This window comes from Silurus meridionalis, chromosome 3, assembly GCF_014805685.1.
Source record: "Silurus meridionalis isolate SWU-2019-XX chromosome 3, ASM1480568v1, whole genome shotgun sequence".
Lineage (NCBI taxonomy): Eukaryota > Metazoa > Chordata > Actinopteri > Siluriformes > Siluridae > Silurus > Silurus meridionalis.
This window is the reverse complement of record NC_060886.1, coordinates 26,298,152-26,317,777: the sequence shown is the minus strand read 5'-3', so window position 1 is coordinate 26,317,777 and position 19,626 is coordinate 26,298,152. Positions and strand designations below refer to the sequence as shown.

Genomic DNA, 19,626 nt, shown 5'->3' with positions numbered 1-19,626 from the left:
TGACAAATTTTTATTAAAAATCACTACATTTAAATACTGGATTGGTTGTTTGACGAATGTCTTAATATCTCCAATTTAAAGCCAGTGGAGTTGCAGAGGAACCTGAATGTGTGCTTGTCTGGGAAAAGAAACCAACCTTGGAGGAGGAGAGAAAAGCCAAGAGCCTTCAGCTTCCCCTCACGTTTTTCTGTGGTACTAGTAGTGATCCAGACACTGAGCTTGACAGGCCAGAGGACTTTGGAACAGAGTTACAAAAGGTCCAGCAAGCTCAGGTGGGTGTCCTAGACTCATTTTGTATGCAAAATTGGTGAATCTGCACACATAAGGAAAATTTAGATTTTTTTTTTTATCACATTAATTGGTCATAAATAAAATACTGTGTATTCCATGGTTTATTTTATATATATATAGCCAAATATATTTGCTTCCTCTCGATCTGTCATCTCAAAACAATGAAACCCAAAAACAGCACTACACTCAGACAATAACGGTTTGAAATTGCCCTTGTAGTTGTTTCATTTTTCTCAGTAGGCTTTATAAAAGTCTTTATTTTATATTTTTGTTTCCCCCACCAGAGTGAAATGTTCAAGCAAAAGAAAAACACTGACCAGCCTGCTGTAGCTGATACTGGCTGTCCTATTGACCTCTCTACAAAGACCCAGGAAGCTGAAAGAACTGACTCAAGCACCACTCAAGGTAACCCTTCTTTGGAATATAAATGCTGACCAATTATTTTTATGAAAGAGTTTTTTATATTAAGTTCCTGAAATTCTGTCATAAAAAATAAGTATCACAAATGTTATCACACAAAATACATCTTGCCTCCTACATGTACAACAATAAACATTCACTGTAACCTGAGAGAGACAGGAGTGACTGTGTGGAATCCAGACGTATGAAACAAAGGGACACAAGTACACACTAAATGTACACTTTTGATGTCCTAATATTGACCCAATGCCTTGCCTAATTTCATTTATATTTGTTAACCAGTATTTGTGGTCCATTATTATTATAATTTTTTTGTACACACTAGTTTTAACAATCAAGTCAGATCCCTATAGATAAAACCTGTTCTTGACAAACCTATTCCTTTTTTTTTCAGTTTCAGAATGTGTGTTTTTGATGACATTTACACAAACGTTATTTCTGTGCATCAACATGACTGATGTTTGTTCTCTTTTCATCTGCCCACAGATGTCCCTTCTGCTTTCAATTTTGTTTCTCAAAATGCATTTACATTTGCAGACCTGGCAAAGAATTCTGAGGAATATGCATTTGGAAAAAAAGGTTGGTTTTTATTGTTTTCTTAGTTTTGCATGTGAACATTAGGGGTTTTTTTTGCCACTGTTACAATGCAAAAAAAATAATAATAATAATAATAATAATTTTCTTTTAAAATATAAATATATATACATATATATATACACACACAGTACAGACCAAAAGTTTGGACACACCTTCTCATTCAAAGAGTTTTCTTTATTTTCATGACTATGAAAATTGTAGATTCACACTGAAGGCATCAAGACTATGAATTAACACATGTGGAATTATACAGGGAGTGCAGAATTATTAGGCAAATGAGTATTTTGACCACATCATCCTCGTTATGCATGTTGTCTTACTCCAAGCTGTATAGGCTGGAAAGCCTACTACCAATTAAGCATATTAGGTGATGTGCATCTCTGTAATGAGAAGGGGTGTGGTCTAATGACATCAACACCCTATATCAGGTGTGCATAATTATTAGGCAACTTCCTTTCCTTTGGCAAAATGGGTCAAAAGAAGGACTTGACAGGCTCAGAAAAGTCAAAAATAGTGAGATATATTGCAGAGGGATGCAGCAGTCTTAAAATAGCCAAGCTTCTGAAGCGTGATCATCGAACAATCAAGCGTTTCATTCAAAATAGTCGACAGGGTCGCAAGAAGCGTGTGGAAAACCAAGGCGCAAAATAACTGCCCGTGAACTGAGAAAAGTCAAGCGTGCAGCTGCCAAGATGCCACTTGCCACCAGTTTGGCCATATTTCAGAGCTGCAACATCACTGAGTGCCCAAAAGCACAAGGTGTGCAATACTCAGAGACATGGCCAAGGTAAGAAAGGCAGAAAGTCGACCACCACTGAACAAGACACACAAGCTGAAACGTCAAGACTGGGCCAAGAAATATCTCAAGACTGATTTTTCTAAGGTTTTATGGACTGATGAAATGAGAGTGAGTCTTGATGGGCCAGATGGATGGGCCCGTGGCTGGATTGGTAAAGGGCAGAGAGCTCCAGTCCGACTCAGACGCCAGCAAGGTGGAGGTGGAGTACTGGTTTGGGCTGGTATCATCAAAGATGAGCTTGTGGGGCCTTTTCGGGTTGAGGATGGAGTCAAGCTGAACTCCCAGTCCTACTGCCAGTTTCTGGAAGACACCTTCTTCAAGCAGTGGTACAGGAAGAAGTCTGCATCCTTCAAGAAAAACATGATTTTCATGCAGGACAATGCTCCATCACACACGCCCAAGTACTCCACAGCGTGGCTGGCAAGAAAGGGTATAAAAGAAGAAAATCTAATGATATGGCCTCCTTGTTCACCTGATCTGAACCCCATTGAGAACCTGTGGTCCATCATCAAATGTGCGATTTACAAGGAGGGAAAACAGTACACCTCTCTGAACAGTGTCTGGGAGGTTGTGGTTGCTGCTGCACGCAATGTTGATGGTGAACAGATCAAAACACTGACAGAATCCATGGATGGCAGGCTTTTGAGTGTCCTTGCAAAGAAAGGTGGCTATATTGGTCACTGATTTGTTTTTGTTTGGTTTTTGAATGTCAGACATGTATATTTGTGAATGTTGAGATGTTATATTGGTTTCACTGGTAAAAATAAATAATTGAAATGGGTATGAATTTGTTTTTGTTGTTGCCTAATAATTATGCACAGTAATAGTCACCTGCACACACAGATATCCCCTAAAATAGCTAAAACTAAAAACTACTTCCAAAAATATTCAGCTTTGATATTAATGAGTTTTTTGTGTTCATTGAGAACATGGTTGTTGTTCAAATTAAATCCTCAAATAAAATTAATCCTCAAAAATACAACTTGCCTAATAATTCTGCACTCCCTGTATACATAACAAAAAAGTGTGAAACAACTGAAAAATGTCTTATTGTAGGTTCTTCAAAGTAGCCACCTTTTGCTTTGATTACTGCTTTGCACACTCTTGGCATTCTCTTGATGAGCTTCAAGAGGTAGTCACCTGAAATGGTCTTCACTTCACAGGTGTGCCCTGTCAGGTTTAATAAGTGTGATTTCTTGCCTTATAAATGGGGTTGGGACCATCAGTTGTGTTGTGCAGAAGTCAGGTGGATACACAGCTGATATTCCTACTGAATAGACTGTTAGAATTTGTATTATGGCAAGAAAAAAGCAGCTAAGTACAGAAAAACGAGTGGCCATCATTACAAGAAATAAATGTCAGTCAGTCCGAAAAATTTGGAAAACTTTGAAAGTGTCCCCACGTGCAGTCACAAAACCATCAAGCGCTACAAAGAAACTGGCTCACATGCAGACCGCCCCAGGAAAGGAAGACCAAGAGTCACCTCTGCTGCGGAGGATAAGTTCATCCGAGTCACCAGCCTCAGAAATCGCAGGTTAACAGCAGCTCAGATTAGAGACCAGGTCAATGGCACACAGAGTTCTAGCAGCAGACACATCTCTACAACAACTGTTAAGAGGAGACTGTGTGAATCAGGCCTTCATGGTAGAATATCTGCTAGGAAACCACTGCTAAAGAAAGGCAACAAGCAGAAGAGACTTGTTTGGGCTAAAGAACACAAGGAATGAACATTAGACCAGTGGAAATCTGTGCTTTGGTCTGATGAGTCCAAATTTGAGATCTTTGGTTCCAACCACCGTGTCTTTGTGCGACGCAGAAAAGGTGAACGGATGGACTCTACATGCCTGGTTCCCACCGTGAAGCATGGAGGAGGAGGTGTGATGGTGTGGGGGTGCTTTGCTGGTGACACTGTTGGGGATTTATTCAAAATTGAAGACATACTGAACCAGCATGACTACCACAGCATCTTGCAGCGGCATGCTATTCCATCCGGTTTGCGTTTAGTTAGACCATCATTTATTTTTCAACAGGACACGACCCCAAACACACCTCCAGGCTGTGTAAGGGCTATTTGACCAAGAAGGAGAGTGATGGGGTGCTGCGCCAGATGACCTGGCCTCCACAGTCACCGGACCTGAACCCAATCGAGATGGTTTGGGGTGAGCTGGACCGCAGAGTGAAGGCAAAAGGGCCAACAAGTGCTAAGCATCTCTGGGAACTCCTTCAAGACTGTTGGAAGACCATTTTAGGTGACTACCTCTTGAAGCTCATCAAGAGAATGCCAAGAGTGTGCAAAGCAGTAATCAAAGCAAAAGGTGGCTACTTTGAAGAACCTACAATAAGACATATTTTCAATTGTTTCACACTTTTTTGTTATGTATATAATTCCACATGTTAATTCATAGTTTTGATGCCTTCAGTGTGAATCTACAATTTTCATAGTCATGAAAATAAAGAAAACTCTTTGAATGAGAAGGTGTGTCCAAACTTTTGGTCTGTACTGTATATACATACAAACATATATACATACATACACACACACAAGTGTCAAATAAAAATGTCTCTCGCAGTAGTTAGGGGACCCTAACTTTAATTGACATTCCATCTCTCATTTGTCTTTTTCATAATGTTTGTTTACTTATTTTCTTTTAAGACTCAAACTTCTCCTGGGACAATGCTGGAGCAGCAGTCTTTGGCACCACCGTGACAGCTTCTCGAAATGAGAATGAAGACGAGGAGGGTAGTGATGACGATGTTTCAAACAATGACATTCACTTTGAGCCCATTGTTTCCTTACCTGAGGTATGTTCCTATTCCAGTCATTTTATGGATAAATCCCTCTATGTAGATATTTCTGTGTTTGTGCTTAGATAAGAGAGAGGCTATAAAATCTGTGCCTTTTTTTCTGTTCTCAGGTCGAGGTGAAGTCTGGTGAAGAAGATGAGGAGATTCTTTTCAAGCAGAGGGCGAAGCTGTTCAGATGGGATCGCGATTTAAACCAATGGAAAGAGCGTGGAGTTGGTGATCTGAAGATACTCTTCCATCCAGTGAAAAAGCACTACCGTGTCCTGATGAGGCGTGAGCAGGTTTTAAAGGTGTGCGCTAATCACACCATCACAAAGGACATCGAGCTGAAACCCATGAACACCTCTGCTAATGCACTCGTTTGGACGGCTTGTGACTACGCAGGTTAGACCACTTGAAGATTTTGTACAGTTATTCCACTATGTTTCTATTTCATGTGTTAAGTTGTACAACTTTTTACATTTCTTTTTCCAAACAGAGGGAGACGGCAAGGTGGAGCAGCTCGCTGTTAAATTTAAGAACCCTGAACTTGCTGAATCCTTCAGGAAAACCTTTACAGATTGCCAGAAGTGCCTGACTCAAGTGGACTTGGCCCAGTCTTCAAAAGTCATGGAACTTTGTTGCCCAAGCAACCCATTGGTGTTTTTCGCTATAGCTGCTGATGATGAATCACTCGGCATGATCACGATGGAGCTTTTTGCCAACATCGTCCCTAAAACAGCAGAAAATTTCAGAGCTTTGTGTACTGGAGAGAAAGGATTTGGTTACCGGAATTCTATTTTTCACAGAATCATCCCTGATTTCATGTGTCAGGTAATACACCCGCTGTCTTCTATATCCAGTCTGCCATCATAGGCAAATGGGCCAAGCACTAATTAATATATATATATATATATATATATATATATATATATATATATATATATATATATATATATATATATATATATATATATATAATTTTTTTTTTTTTTAATTGAACAAATCTTTTCATTTTGTCTGATTGATTTGTCATGTTCTGTGTTTTGTCAGGGTGGTGATATAACTAATCAGGATGGCTCAGGTGGGAAGTGTATCTATGGCGAGAGGTTTGAGGACGAGAACTTTGAAGTGCGCCACACAGGACCGGGTATACTGTCTATGGCCAATCGTGGCCGAGACACCAACAACTCTCAGTTTTTCATCACGGTAAAGAAAGCTGAACATTTGGACTTTAAACATGTTGCCTTCGGTGTTGTCAAAGAAGGCATGGATGTGGTGAAGCGAATGGAAGAGCTGGGCTCTAAAAAAGGCAAACCGAGCAAGAAGATAACAATTGTTGACTGTGGACAGCTGTAGTTTTTCCTACAATAAGTTCAATTGTGATAGTTTTTTCGTGTTCTGCTTGTTTATTGCTTGGTTGACTATATTCTTGTTAAAAACATGAACAGGTGAACACTCTAGCTGAATAAACACATTGGGATAATCTTAAACAGTACATTTTTGTGTTTTTACTCTGTATAGGTTTCAGAAACTTTTGCTTTTTACAGCATTGTGAATTCTAAATTTTTCTGCTTTTTTGCCAATATTAAAGGTTGAACAAGGAAGTTTGTCTTTATGCACCCCCCCAAAAAAAAAAATTATAAGTTCTTTAGTATTCTTTGTAGCTATAATATTAACTTTTTTAAATTTAATTCATTTTATTTCTATTGTGAACATTGTTTTAAAGCAGCTTTTTCACAGATAACGTGGTGATCTAAAGAACATCTTATTCATTTTTAAGTGTAACTGAATTGAGTTGTTGAGCTGCAGGATGCAAAAAAAAAAAAAAAAAAAAAAAAAAAGTGAAAATTAATTTTTTTTTTTTAATTGAACAAATCTTTTCATTTTGTCTGATTGATTTGTCATGTTCTGTGTTTTGTCAGGGTGGTGATATAACTAATCAGGATGGCTCAGGTGGGAAGTGTATCTATGGCGAGAGGTTTGAGGACGAGAACTTTGAAGTGCGCCACACAGGACCGGGTATACTGTCTATGGCCAATCGTGGCCGAGACACCAACAACTCTCAGTTTTCATCACGGTAAAGAAAGCTGAACATTTGGACTTTAAACATGTTGCCTTCGGTGTTGTCAAAGAAGGCATGGATGTGGTGAAGCGAATGGAAGAGCTGGGCTCTAAAAAAGGCAAACCGAGCAAGAAGATAACAATTGTTGACTGTGGACAGCTGTAGTTTTTCCTACAATAAGTTCAATTGTGATAGTTTTTTCGTGTTCTGCTTGTTTATTGCTTGGTTGACTATATTCTTGTTAAAAACATGAACAGGTGAACACTCTAGCTGAATAAACACATTGGGATAATCTTAAACAGTACATTTTTGTGTTTTTACTCTGTATAGGTTTCAGAAACTTTTGCTTTTTACAGCATTGTGAATTCTAAATTTTTCTGCTTTTTTGCCAATATTAAAGGTTGAACAAGGAAGTTTGTCTTTATGCACCCCAAAAAAAAATTATAAGTTCTTTAGTATTCTTTGTAGCTATAATATTAACTTTTTTAAATTTAATTCATTTTTATTTCTATTGTGAACATTGTTTTAAAGCAGCTTTTTCACAGATAACGTGGTGATCTAAAGAACATCTTATTCATTTTTAAGTGTAACTGAATTGAGTTGAAAATTGATTTTTTTTTTTTTTTTTACTATTTAATGCAATAATCCAATTTCTACAAAACCTTTTGATCTAATGTGTGATATTAGTCACTCAGTGGATTTAAATGGTTTGAGCAAAATATATAGCAAATCTGGTGCAGTTTGATCACTGTGTAAACCAGGGGTCACCAACCTTTTTGAAACCGAGAGCTACTTCTTGGGTACCGATTAATGTAAATGGCTACCAGTTTAATACACACTTCTGAAATAACAAATTTCCTCAATTTACCTTCAATGATGTTAATAATTAATGATCTTCATCTATATTTTAATATTGTCATTTTTAAAATTCACACGCACAGCTCTCTCACTCAGCATCACCTACACCTGTTACCCATCACCTTTCCCCTTTATAAGGTCCCGATGTTGCCGTAAGAGATCTACCAGACTTCCAACCACTAGTATTCCCCGTACTTCCATATTCCATATAGGCCCGTGGGCAATTTGTGTGGTCCTTGCGGGTGACCTGGTGCACCATGTTGGTGATCCCTGGTGTAAACTGTTTGAGAGGATGGTGCAGTCTGAAAATGTCCATGGATGATCTCCACCTGGAGTAGTGAAGCTGTGATTAAAGCACCACCACACACTGCACTCCCATACCTCCCTTTAAGACTGAAATAATGAAACCATGATGAGATCATTAGTGTCAAGACGGGTTCCACTCGGAACAGGCCTCGCAAGGGTCCATCGAAGAAGTTGAGTCTTCGTGCTGTGTGTCAGGTGCAGAAGCTACTTCAAAAAACATACTCATGAGTGCTGCAGCAGTACTTTAGAGAAGGGAAACATTGATTTCAACATGTAATGAGACATTTTGAAGCAGAACATGATGGCCTTCCTTCAGAAACTGGGTTTTCCAACGTTTTCCAACATGAAAACGACCCCAAACACACCTCCAAGATGACACATAAATCTCCATCCTTCCCTCCATCTCTCTGTTCTCTATTTTACACAAGTTTTATTAGAGCACTAAATGTCAAAATTGGACTCCTCTGTCCACAGAACATTCTTTCAATAATTAATTGTGCAATTCTTCTGTTATTTCCCTTTTTAACAAGTTTGTTGCATATAAAACAAAAGGAACATGTATGTGTCTTAAAAAAATACCAGGTGTTTCCACAACTATTAGGCATTTGGACAAATAATCTTTAATGTTTACCAGACAATTTCTTCCCAAAGAATAAAGACATAAATCTGGATAAAGTCGGTGGCAGTTATAGACATTAATAAAGCGCCAACAGCCAACAGCTGAAAAAAACTTTTCTTTAAAAATTCTTTAAAAATCCAAATGATCTAATATTGGCACTAAAACAAATCTTTATGTGAGGGGAGTACATTTATTTCTTGGCATATGAGAGTATATACACTATTTCTTTCTTGATTTCTTTACACCATATTTTAAATGACATGCAATTACATGAGTATGTTAAAATAATGTCTTGTCTGTTTATTCCAAAGATTTGACATGAGTGAGTGAGGTATCGCATGTATAAGCATTTTTTCTAGTTTAACTCCCTGCTTGTTTCTGTCCAAAAAAAAATGAAAATGCAGTGCATGAAAATCATAATAAAATAAATCTTCTATGTACAAATACAAATGCTAACAAATAAATGTTTATTGCAAGCATTATTGTTCCTCAACACAAACCAAAATATATTTTATATTTTAACATAGACATCTTTTAATTGCCAGTGACAGCTTCAACATTCAAAAATTAAATAACATTTGTAAATATTTGCACGATTTTTTGCATATATATATAAAACAGAGCCTGCCCAAATAAAGATATTTACAAAGTGAATATATAAGTAAACAGATCCTTTAAACAGAGGTCAACCATCCATCAGACAGGAGTCACAATATATAATGTTATATGCTGCATTTGATAATTTCACTTTCCAGCAGCAGTCATCTGATATCCTGTTTAATACAGTGTATTTATTGTTTATTACTGTCTACATTCAATAATGGAATTAAATGTGTTTTATAGTCTCCAGATCTGCAATGGCTCTAAACATTATAAAGTGGTCATTGAAGATGACTGAAAGTTTCGTTGTGCAGTGATTGTGCATCAGATGAAAAACTCTTGCTTGTCCTCTTTTGTGCAGTCTTTATTTATACCTGAGCCGTTGCTCTGATTCCACTTTGAATTGTCTTGAGGAGTACATACACTTTTTGGAAGTGATGCTGTTTTATCTGAGGATTTTAGTGATGATGTGATGTTGAACATCTGTGGACGCTCAGAAAGAGGCTGTGGAACTTTTGCTTTTGAATGAATTTGTGTTTGTGGAAGCAAGTAAGCTGATACCACAGAGAGATCTACAGATCTGCTGATTACTGCTTGTCCCGTGTCTACATCAGTCTCTTCTGCTCCCACTAGTGTGTCTACGTTTATCCGGAACCGTGGCATTGTAAGAGAGATGGAACTGCAGGGACGAGAGGTGGAGGGATAGGTGCTTACTGAATGAAACGCTTCTGTTGCCATAGAGATCAGGGAGTGAGTGTGGAGATTTGTCCATCCAGCACACACAGTTTCCTGGTTACACTGAACACTCTCTATGTTCTCTTGCTTACACTGTAGTGGTAGGGGAGTCAATGACGTCTGCACGAGTGGATTCTCAGTGTGAGAGTGGGAGGTGCTTTGGAAGCAATTCTTCCGATTAGAGACATAACCATTTAATGGTGAGGAAGAGGGAGTCTCTAAGATTGGACAGGAGGGAATGGTGTCCCTTGACTGTTCTGGTGAGCCCTGTACATGAAGGATAAAACAATACATAGAAAAGTTACTTTGCTAAGTGTAAAGTTTTGTTGAATCTATAGTGATTGACATTGTGCTAAAATCCCTTACATATTGTGCTAATTATATTATGTAATTTGACCCATGACCCATGACCCATGTGCTACATAAAATAGCACAGATCAAAGAACTCGCTAGTAAACAAAACTTGGACTATTAAACTGTGTAACTATGGCTGTTAATGTGACTGCTGATAGAAGTAGCAGAATGAATTCTGAAGTGTGCTGAACTATATGTTCTTCTCAAATCCAATCAGATGTGTTCTGTATGTATCTCTATGTTTTGTGACGCAGCTCTATGTTGTTTTATGTAGCAGCAGGGTTCTGGAAAAAAGTCTCATTTCACTGTGTACTGCGTCAGCTTAATGTGGTTGAGATGACAAAAGAAGCCTATAAAAGTAAGTCTTGACTTAACTCATAAAAGATTAAATTTTTTCCCTTATACTACTATACTTATATTACTTAATGGAACTGTCCTAAGCAAGCCCCACAAGCCACACAAGCCTTAACCTCACAGTTATGGAACAGCCTTTGAATTAGTGTTCATGACCCAAACACAGTCTCAATGTTTAGGGTGAAATCACATATGTTTTGTCAACTTTTTATTACAATTTTATTTAAAATTCTGTCACATCTCCCAATTTGATGTGGTCCCCCAGGTTGTTGATGGTGGAGTGGCTGGCTGATTTATGTCCCAGAACTCCCTCATGTCTGGCTCTCCATTTCAGTAATGCTTTCATTGCTAGTCTCGCTGTCAATGCTGTTTGTACTCTGAACACAATGCACACTTTATTTAACCATTACATCTCTCTCTCTCTCTCTCTCTCTCTCTCTCAGAATGAGATCCAATTTTTGGAGTAAATTGCTTGTACAATCAGATTCTCCATAATGCCTATTGTATGCAAAGTCTCCAATCGACCAAATAAAAGGATTAGTGAGCTGATAAAGATCTACACCTGTGCCTTGGAACAGTTACACTTACAATGAGGGACACTAAACCCCATTGCCAGTACTTTAAACTAAAAGAGACCCTTGGGACCCTTGAACATGGCCAAATGTTCCCCTTCCTTGATTTTTTTCTCTCTTCCACAGATGAGATCAAGGTTGACTATTTTATGACAAATCAAACTTCAGGAAATAGTGAATATATATATTTGAATATGAAATAAACATTTCTACAACACTTAAATAATAATGGGGTCCAAGTGGAACCTGATAACATGCATCTGCTTTAATCATAGTTGCTGTTCCACCCAAATAAATTGGAACGCCCCCAAATGTGAACATCTTCACTTCATAAATGTATGTGTTGCTAGACTTGCTACTGCCTGGCACAACAAGCTCATCTTTATAAAATATATTTAAAAAAAATTATTAATTTTTAGAATATCTGAGTTTTATATCTGATTTTAAATAGTGAAATCTTAAATTGCATACGCTTTTTTGCTTTAAGGTGTCAAATAGCATTACATAGCTGCATTTATTAATATATCAGTGTAAAGTTCACATTAGTAAGATAGTAGGACAAATGTGTGAGTGTATATATGTGTGTGTTGTTTGGGGTGGGGTGAGGGCACTAGAGGTGGTGTGGAGGGATGTCAGAATGTGACAAAAGTCCACTGTTTCCTACTGCACACCTCGCTGCACAATGATCTGGGAATTTGCTGTCCTTTTTCTGTAGGTCCTTTCTGCTCTTTCTCTCTTTTTCCCTCTCTTTCTGCCTTTTTCCCTGCTTCCATACTGCTTCACTCCATTTCCCCACTGATCATAAGGATAAAATATGTATTATTATGATTGGACCTTATATAATTTTTTCCCCTTTATGATTATACATGATTATGATGTCCAGCTCCTCGTTTTCTGTTCTCCAATGTTCTCTAATGAATTACTGTTAATTATTAGCATGAGAGTTGATCGAGGAGGGTGAGGTTTTATCACTTATGCTTTGAGAGATATACACAAAGTGAAAGTAGAGAAAATAAGGTTTGTTTCAACTAAAAAAGTCTGAGTACAAACTCTTTTTGCAGGTCTGTGAAGTTTACAAAGGTGTCAAAGAAAAGGTTTCTTTGATAACTACAGAAATTTAGAGATCAGTACTTTGCTTTCAGATAATTTGGAAGGGATCATTTTAAATGTAAGAATCTTGTATCCAGCTGCTGTACACACCCATATTGTTTCACTTGTATAACACAACACCTTAGGCAAAGGCCAAACTATCATATAAAACACATGCCACAACCCACCCACCCCAGTATAAGAGTTTTAGAGCAAAGGGCTCCTTCTGCAAATTCAATATTATAGACTAGCTAGTTTATTCATGCAAATATTCAATCAATATGCAGGCTCTTACCTGAAGCAATATCTTATTTCCATCGTAGTCCTTTGTTTGCCAACGAATGCTACTGATTGGTCTACAAGGATGGGGCAGAAGTGGTATGAGCCCACCCATATTTCTCACACGTATCTCCATAAAGGTGCTTTCTGTAGGGGTAGGTTCCTGTCCTCGTGGCAACCGCTTAAATGATAGCTGAATCTCCATGTGGTGATTGGAGTAGACCACACAGAAGGTATAAAGCCGATTGCTCTGTGCTAGAGGGCGACGCAGAAGCAATCTGTAGAGACGCACCTGATCACTGTAGGTCTCATACCTACAATGTATAGTGAATCGTACAATCTCCTTTCCATAATGTACCTGCCGCAGTGCCCAGAGCGGTGTACCGGGCGCTAGCATAAAGAAATCCTGCATTGTTGGGGAAAATGTTACGTTTTTTACTTGCTCTGTGTGATGGTAGTGCCATGGAGGGCGCCTTAGCAACTGCTCATAGCTTACTTCTGCTAAACAATCTTCTTGCAGGAAAAGGATGATTGACAGGCATGGACGAAGAGATAGATGGTGGTCTGTAAAGCACCGTGATCTCAGTTGGGGTCTTTCTGCTCGCTCTGACACTTTGAAGAGGGTTAGTTGTGGGTGGAGGAGGGAGAGGAGTTGGTCTGCAGCACTTTGAAGTGTTTGTGCCTCACCTGGATCTGTTATGATGTGAACAGAAACGAGGAAGGGGTCTTGCAGGAAATCTACAATAAACAAATCCCATGGACATGGACAATGAAAACAAATTTTAGTAAAAGCAAAGAAATATAAACATCATATACAGTATATTATATTCACATGATCTTATTGACTTTCATCAGTTTCCAGTATGTAAAAACATCCAGTGAGCAGCAAAAATGGCTTGTTGAAGAAAGGTCAGAAGAGATTGTCCAGACTGGTTTCAGCTGACAGTAATGCTATGGTAACACAAACCTGTGTTTACAACCAGGTTGAGCACAAAGATATCGCACAGAATGCACAACACAACACTGGGTTCTATTGCTATTATCCAAAAAAGGTATACAAGGACAGGCTCACCAAAACTTAAAAGTTAAACACTAAAATATTGTCTGTTTTTTCCCACAGCCTTTCAAAGGTGATCTGCTGTTTCGACCAACATTTCTTTTATTTGTGATTTTTCTAGATTTTTTAATGAAAAGTCCATGGCATCCACAATAGAATAGTGTTTCTTTAATTCTGTATAACAAAAAAGGGAGAAGAATTTCTACTTTTAAATATTCCACGCGTAAATGGGGCTACTTACACCTTTTTCCTATTCCCTCTTTCTCTCGCTCATTGGGCTTTTGCTCCCTCCTCACTCAGGGGACTTGTCCTACTTTGTTTGTTGTTCAAGGTTGAGGGCATGATGGGGCGAGGGAACGCTGTGCTCTTACAAACTTACACACATACAAACAGAACCCCACCATACACAAATCCACCTCTGTGCTGTTGCTGTATTGCCTTACCTGTCAACTGTAAATGATTACATGTAATTAAAGACACTTTCACACCATTACCTCTAACACAGTTTTCACCAGTTAAACACAAAAAGTAGAAGGGGAAAATGAGCAATAACTAGTTTCAAGTTAATAATATTAGTTATAAAAAAATTATCTTATTAGTTATAAACCATAGATTTCCCTTTGACTTTTTAAAAACAGGGATTGCAATATTAATGGCTAATTAAATGACTGCTCACATTTACACATTATTATTTTAGTCTATTTTACAAAAGTGAGCCCACTTTTGTAAAATAGACTAAAATAATAATTGGCTGGCAACCTGGCAGTCACATTAAATAGGCTGATGCGAGTCAAGTGTGTCAATGTCAAATCAAATGGAACAAAATTGGCATAATATTCTCAGTGCTATCATGAGACGAAAAGAGGATCCCTGACATATTAACTAGCTGTTTATAATAACAAAATACACAGGAATTCTTTTAAACTTTCCATTTCCTGCTATATTTTCCCTTCCAATAAAGAGGCACCTCTATCCTGCTTTTACTGAGTAGTTTGAAGGTGAACAGATACACGGAGCAGACAATTTAAATAAACACTCCTTCATGACAGTAAATGTTTTATGGCCAAGATTCAATAACAATTCCATTGCATGGATGCTTAGAGCTTCATTTTCTACCAGGAAAAAAGTAAAAGGCATTTAATACTTAATATTTAACATTTAAAGACATTTGTTTCACAGGCCCTCCATTTTCACACACTCAACATTGGACAATTGACAAGTTCCATGTTCCAAGGGGTCTAGAGAGGTGTCAATGTCAGTAAAGAAGGACATCATTAGGCTGTAAAAAACAGTAGCTACCAAATCAACTATTTTAAACTTAAAAATCATATATATATGCACCAGTTTAGAGCTTAGTGCTATAATCAGGCTTGGAAGACTATGGAAGACTGTGTCAGCATCGGCATGGTCAAGCGTCAGCTGGGGATGGAGAGGAAGAGATTAGAACTGACAGGTAATGTATATTTCTCATCTGTTTATCATTAAAACCTGCTACTTAATCATGTTTTTTAAGCTTCAAGTGACACCCATAGCTGGTAGAAAAGAAAGAAGAAAGGTAATACAGCTGTTAGAGCTTGCAACACACACGCACAAAAACAAACAAACAAAAATTATATATATATATATACATACAGTGAGGAAAATAAGTATTTGAACACCCTGCTATTTTGCAAGTTCTCCCACTTAGAAATTATGGAGGGGTCTGAAATTGTCATCGTAGGTGCATGTCCACTGTGAGAGACATAATCTAAAAAAAAAAATCCAGAAATCACAATATATGATTTTTAAACTATTTATTTGTATGATACAGCTGCAAATAAGTATTTGAACACCTGAGAAAGTCAATGTTAATATTTGGTACAGTAGCCTTTGTTTGCAATTACAGAGGTCAAACATTTCCTGTAGTTTTTCACCAGGTTTGCACACACTGCAGGAGGGATTTTGGCCCACCTCCACACAGATCTTCTCTAGATCAGTCAGGTTTCTGGCCTGTCGCTGAGAAACACGGAGTTTGAGCTCCTCCAAAGATTCTCTATTGGGTTTAGGTCTGAGACTGGCTAGGCCACGCCAGAACCTTGATATGCTTCTTACAGAGCCACTCCTTGGTTATCCTGGCTGTGTGCTTCGGGTCATTGTCATGTTGGAAGACCCAGCCTCGACCCATCTTCAATGCTTTAACTGAGGGAAGGAGGTTGTTTCCCAAAATCTCGCAATACATGGCCCCGGTCATCCTCTCCTTAATACAGTGCAGTCGCCCTGTCCCATGTGCAGAAAACACCCCAAAGCATGATGCTACCACCCCATGCTTCACAGTAGGGATGGTGTTCTTGGGATGGTACTCATCATTCTTCTTCCTCCAAACACGTTTAGTGGAATTATGACCCAAAAGTTCTATTTTGGTCTCATCTGACCACATGACTTTCTCCCATGACTCCTCTGGATCATCCAAATGGTCATTGGCAAACTTAAGACGTGCCTGGACATGTGCTGGTTTAAGCAGGGGAACCTTCCGTGCCATGCATGATTTCAAACCATGATGTCGTAGTGTATTACCAACAGTAACCTTGGAAACGGTGGTCCCAGCTCTTTTCAGGTCATTGACCAGCTCCTCCCGTGTAGTTCTGGGCTGATTTCTCACCTTCCTTAGGATCATTGAGACCCCACGAGGTGAGATCTTGCATGGAGCCCCAGTCCGAGGGAGATTGACAGTCATGTTTAGCTTCTTCCATTTTCTAATGATTGCTCCAACAGTGGACCTTTTTCACCAAGCTGCTTGGCAATTTCCCGTAGCCCTTTCCAGCCTTGTGGAGGTGTACAATTTTGTCTCTAGTGTCTTTGGACAGCTCTTTGGTCCTGGCCATGTTAGTAGTTGGATTTTTAATGATTGTATGGGGTGGACAGGTGTCTTTATGCAGCTAATGACCTCAAACAGGTGCATCTAATTTAGGATAATAAATGTAGTGGAGGTGGACATTTTAAAGGCAGACTAACAGGTCTTTGAGGGTCAGAATTCTAGCTGATAGACAGGTGTTCAAATACTTATTTGCAGCTGTATCATACAAATAAATAGTTTAAAAATCATATATTATGATTTCTGGATTTTTTTTTTAGATTATGTCTCTCACAGTGGACATGCACCTACGATGACAATTTCAGACCCCTCCATGATTTCTAAGTGGGAGAACTTGCAAAATAGCAGGGTGTTCAAATACTTATTTTCCTCACTGTATATATATATATATATATATATATATATATATATATATATATATATATATATATATATATATATATATATATAAACACATATATATATAAATATACACCTTAAATCAAGTTTTACTACTTCAATCAACATGGGCATGGACAAATATGGATGCCTAATGCATATGTGTTTATTATCACTGAGACCATACTCAACATAGAGCATGAAGACTAAATATAATTGTAAATGTTTTAAAGTAATTATGGTGTTATAAATTAGATAAATCACCAGGGCACCAAGCAAAACTGTTGCTATGTTTCCACATGGATGGTTTTAATTACTGCATCATGGCAGATTTTAGTGATCTGCATATTTTAGTCTATGTTGTATGGATTAGAGACAGTAGCATTGATTAAAAGACAGGAGGTGGAGCTGGAGGTAGCAGAGCTGAAGATGTTGAGGTTTTCATTGGGAGTGACGAGGAACAGCACATGTAGGACGTTTTGGAGACAAGGTGAGGGAGGCGAGATTGAGATGGTTTGGACATGTGCAGAGGAGGGACATGGGGTATATCATTAGGAGAATGCTGAGAATGGAGCCACCAGGAAGAATGAAAAGAGGAAGACCAAGGAGGAGGTTTATGGATGTGGTAAAAAACATGCAGGTAGTTGGGGTTAAAGAGGCAGATGTACAGGACAGCGGGGTATGGAGACGGATGATCCGCTGTGGCGACCCCTAATGGGAGAAGCTGAAAGAAGAAGAAGATGGTGGATTTTAGTGCTTGATTAGAGACTTGCTGCAACAGTAAAACAAATATTTAGTGATTAAAATTTTTTTGCTGTGTATTTTTATTTATTTTTATTTCAATATCTGACTAAAGATAGGATGTCATGAATAAATGTGTGTTGCGTTTTAATTTAGCCTCTTATATATATATATATATATATATATATATATATATATATATATATATATATATTTTTTTTTTATTCTTAATATTTTTAATAAAAATGGTCAAACTGAAATGTGTGCTGAAATGTGCGCTGCATTAATCGTATATTCAACACAACCCACCCCTTATTTTTACATTATTAAGAATAGGTTATATCGAGTGATGCAGGACACGAAAACCAAATTCAAAGTCACCTATTCGTTGCCAGCAAAGAGCTGTAGGGACTTCCGCTCCAGCTGGCTCACCGTAATTCCATAACTGGCCTTTCAGGCCAGAATACATTTGTAAACCACTAATTACTCATGTTTATTGCCTGCCAATTTGTAAGTTACTCTAGTAATTTGAATACAAAAAGAAATTCGGCAAAATATACAGTAAAAACTGGCAGCTGAAGTTGCCAGAAATCTGGCGTAAAAAATATGGTTGAACTGGTATTTTACATTGTAAAAAATTGTCCTGGAAATAAACAGTAAAATACTGTCTACAGCCTGTGCTAACTCATTTTGTTTGCAGAAACCAACATGCCGCATTACTGTACATCAATATTTCTCTGTCTGTCAATGACTTAAAGAGAGGCTCTACTGTCCTACACAATGGCAATCCACAAAACAAAAGGGTAAAATACAGACAGCAGGGTTGCCAGTAATCTACTTTTTATTACAGTTCGCTACCGTAAATTAAACGTACAGTTTATTACTGTTAACTTTCTACTACTAAAAACTGATAAGATGGAGATTTTGCTCATTGGCCCAAAAATCAGTATACAGAAGCTCCAGCATCTCAACCTGCATTTAGACGGATGCTCTGTAACCACTAGTTCGATGGTAAAAGACCTGGGTGTTATTTTAGACAGCAACTTGTCTTTTAAAAATCATATTAACCAAGTTACAAAAACAGCCTTCTTTCACCTTAGAAATATTTATAAGTTAAGAAACATGTTATCTATATCCGATGCAGAGAAGCTCGTCCATGCGTTTATGACCTCCAGAATAGACTATTGTAATGCATTACTAGGTGGATGTCCTGCGTCATTAAAAAACAAGCTTCAGTTATTTCAGAATGCGGCAGCAAGAGTTCAAGAAAATATGACCATATGACCACAATCTTATCGTCCCTGCACTGGCTTCCTGTTAAGTTTCGAATAGACTTTAAACTACTGCTTCTCACTTATAAAGCACTAAATGGTTTGGCTTCCATGTATCTATCCAGTATTTTAACACGCTACAATCCATCACGCTCTCTGAGATCTCAAAACTCTGGGCTTCTAGTAGTTCCTAGAATAGCAAAGTCCACTAAAGGTGGTAGATCATTTTCACATTTAGCTCCTAAACTCTGGAATAGTCTTCCTGACAGTGTTCGGGGCTCAGACACACTCTCCCAGTTTAAGTGCAGATTAAAAACGTATCTTTTTAGCAAAGCCTACACATAACATACGTCTCACATCATAACCTTGTGCACCAGAACATATGATTACATGCACATTATCAACTTGTGCTGTTAATATCATGAACAGCAGCTACGCTAATTTCTCTCCACTGCTTCTCTTTCTCTCCCCATCCCGAGGCATCCTGAGGTTTGTCCAGCTCCAGTCACGTCCCACCTCATGATGATTATGGACCTTTAAAGAAGTAGATGCCGAACTCGCAAACATCCCGAACCATCTAGAGACGTACCAGTGCCAATTGGATCC

General features: G+C 38.1%; 2 protein-coding genes and 1 pseudogene across 4 annotated transcripts in view; 2 read left to right on the top strand and 1 right to left on the bottom strand.

Annotated features, from left to right (window-relative positions):
* ranbp2 (RAN binding protein 2) overlaps nucleotides 1–6,498 on the top strand; it is a 33,057-nt gene extending 26,559 nt beyond the window's left edge. For all 3 annotated transcript variants that reach the window (XM_046845182.1, XM_046845183.1, XM_046845181.1), the window contains 7 exons: nucleotides 82–272; nucleotides 576–696; nucleotides 1,198–1,290; nucleotides 4,761–4,909; nucleotides 5,023–5,296; nucleotides 5,391–5,725; nucleotides 5,945–6,498. In XM_046845182.1, the coding sequence (XP_046701138.1) occupies nucleotides 82–272; nucleotides 576–696; nucleotides 1,198–1,290; nucleotides 4,761–4,909; nucleotides 5,023–5,296; nucleotides 5,391–5,725; nucleotides 5,945–6,250 (1,469 nt within the window). In that variant the 3' untranslated portion in view covers nucleotides 6,251–6,498. The remainder of the gene's footprint in view (nucleotides 1–81; nucleotides 273–575; nucleotides 697–1,197; nucleotides 1,291–4,760; nucleotides 4,910–5,022; nucleotides 5,297–5,390; nucleotides 5,726–5,944) is intronic.
* A 273-nt stretch (nucleotides 6,499–6,771) lies between these two features.
* Nucleotides 6,772–7,255, top strand: LOC124382730 (annotated as a pseudogene).
* Nucleotides 7,175–19,626, bottom strand: part of LOC124383347 (protein FAM124A) — a 15,171-nt gene continuing 2,719 nt past the window's right edge. Inside the window, exons 3-4 of the mRNA XM_046845904.1 lie at nucleotides 12,739–13,460; nucleotides 7,175–10,341 (exon numbers count right to left, since the gene is read on the bottom strand). Coding sequence (XP_046701860.1) covers nucleotides 9,664–10,341; nucleotides 12,739–13,460 — 1,400 coding nt within the window. The 3' untranslated portion in view covers nucleotides 7,175–9,663. The remainder of the gene's footprint in view (nucleotides 10,342–12,738; nucleotides 13,461–19,626) is intronic.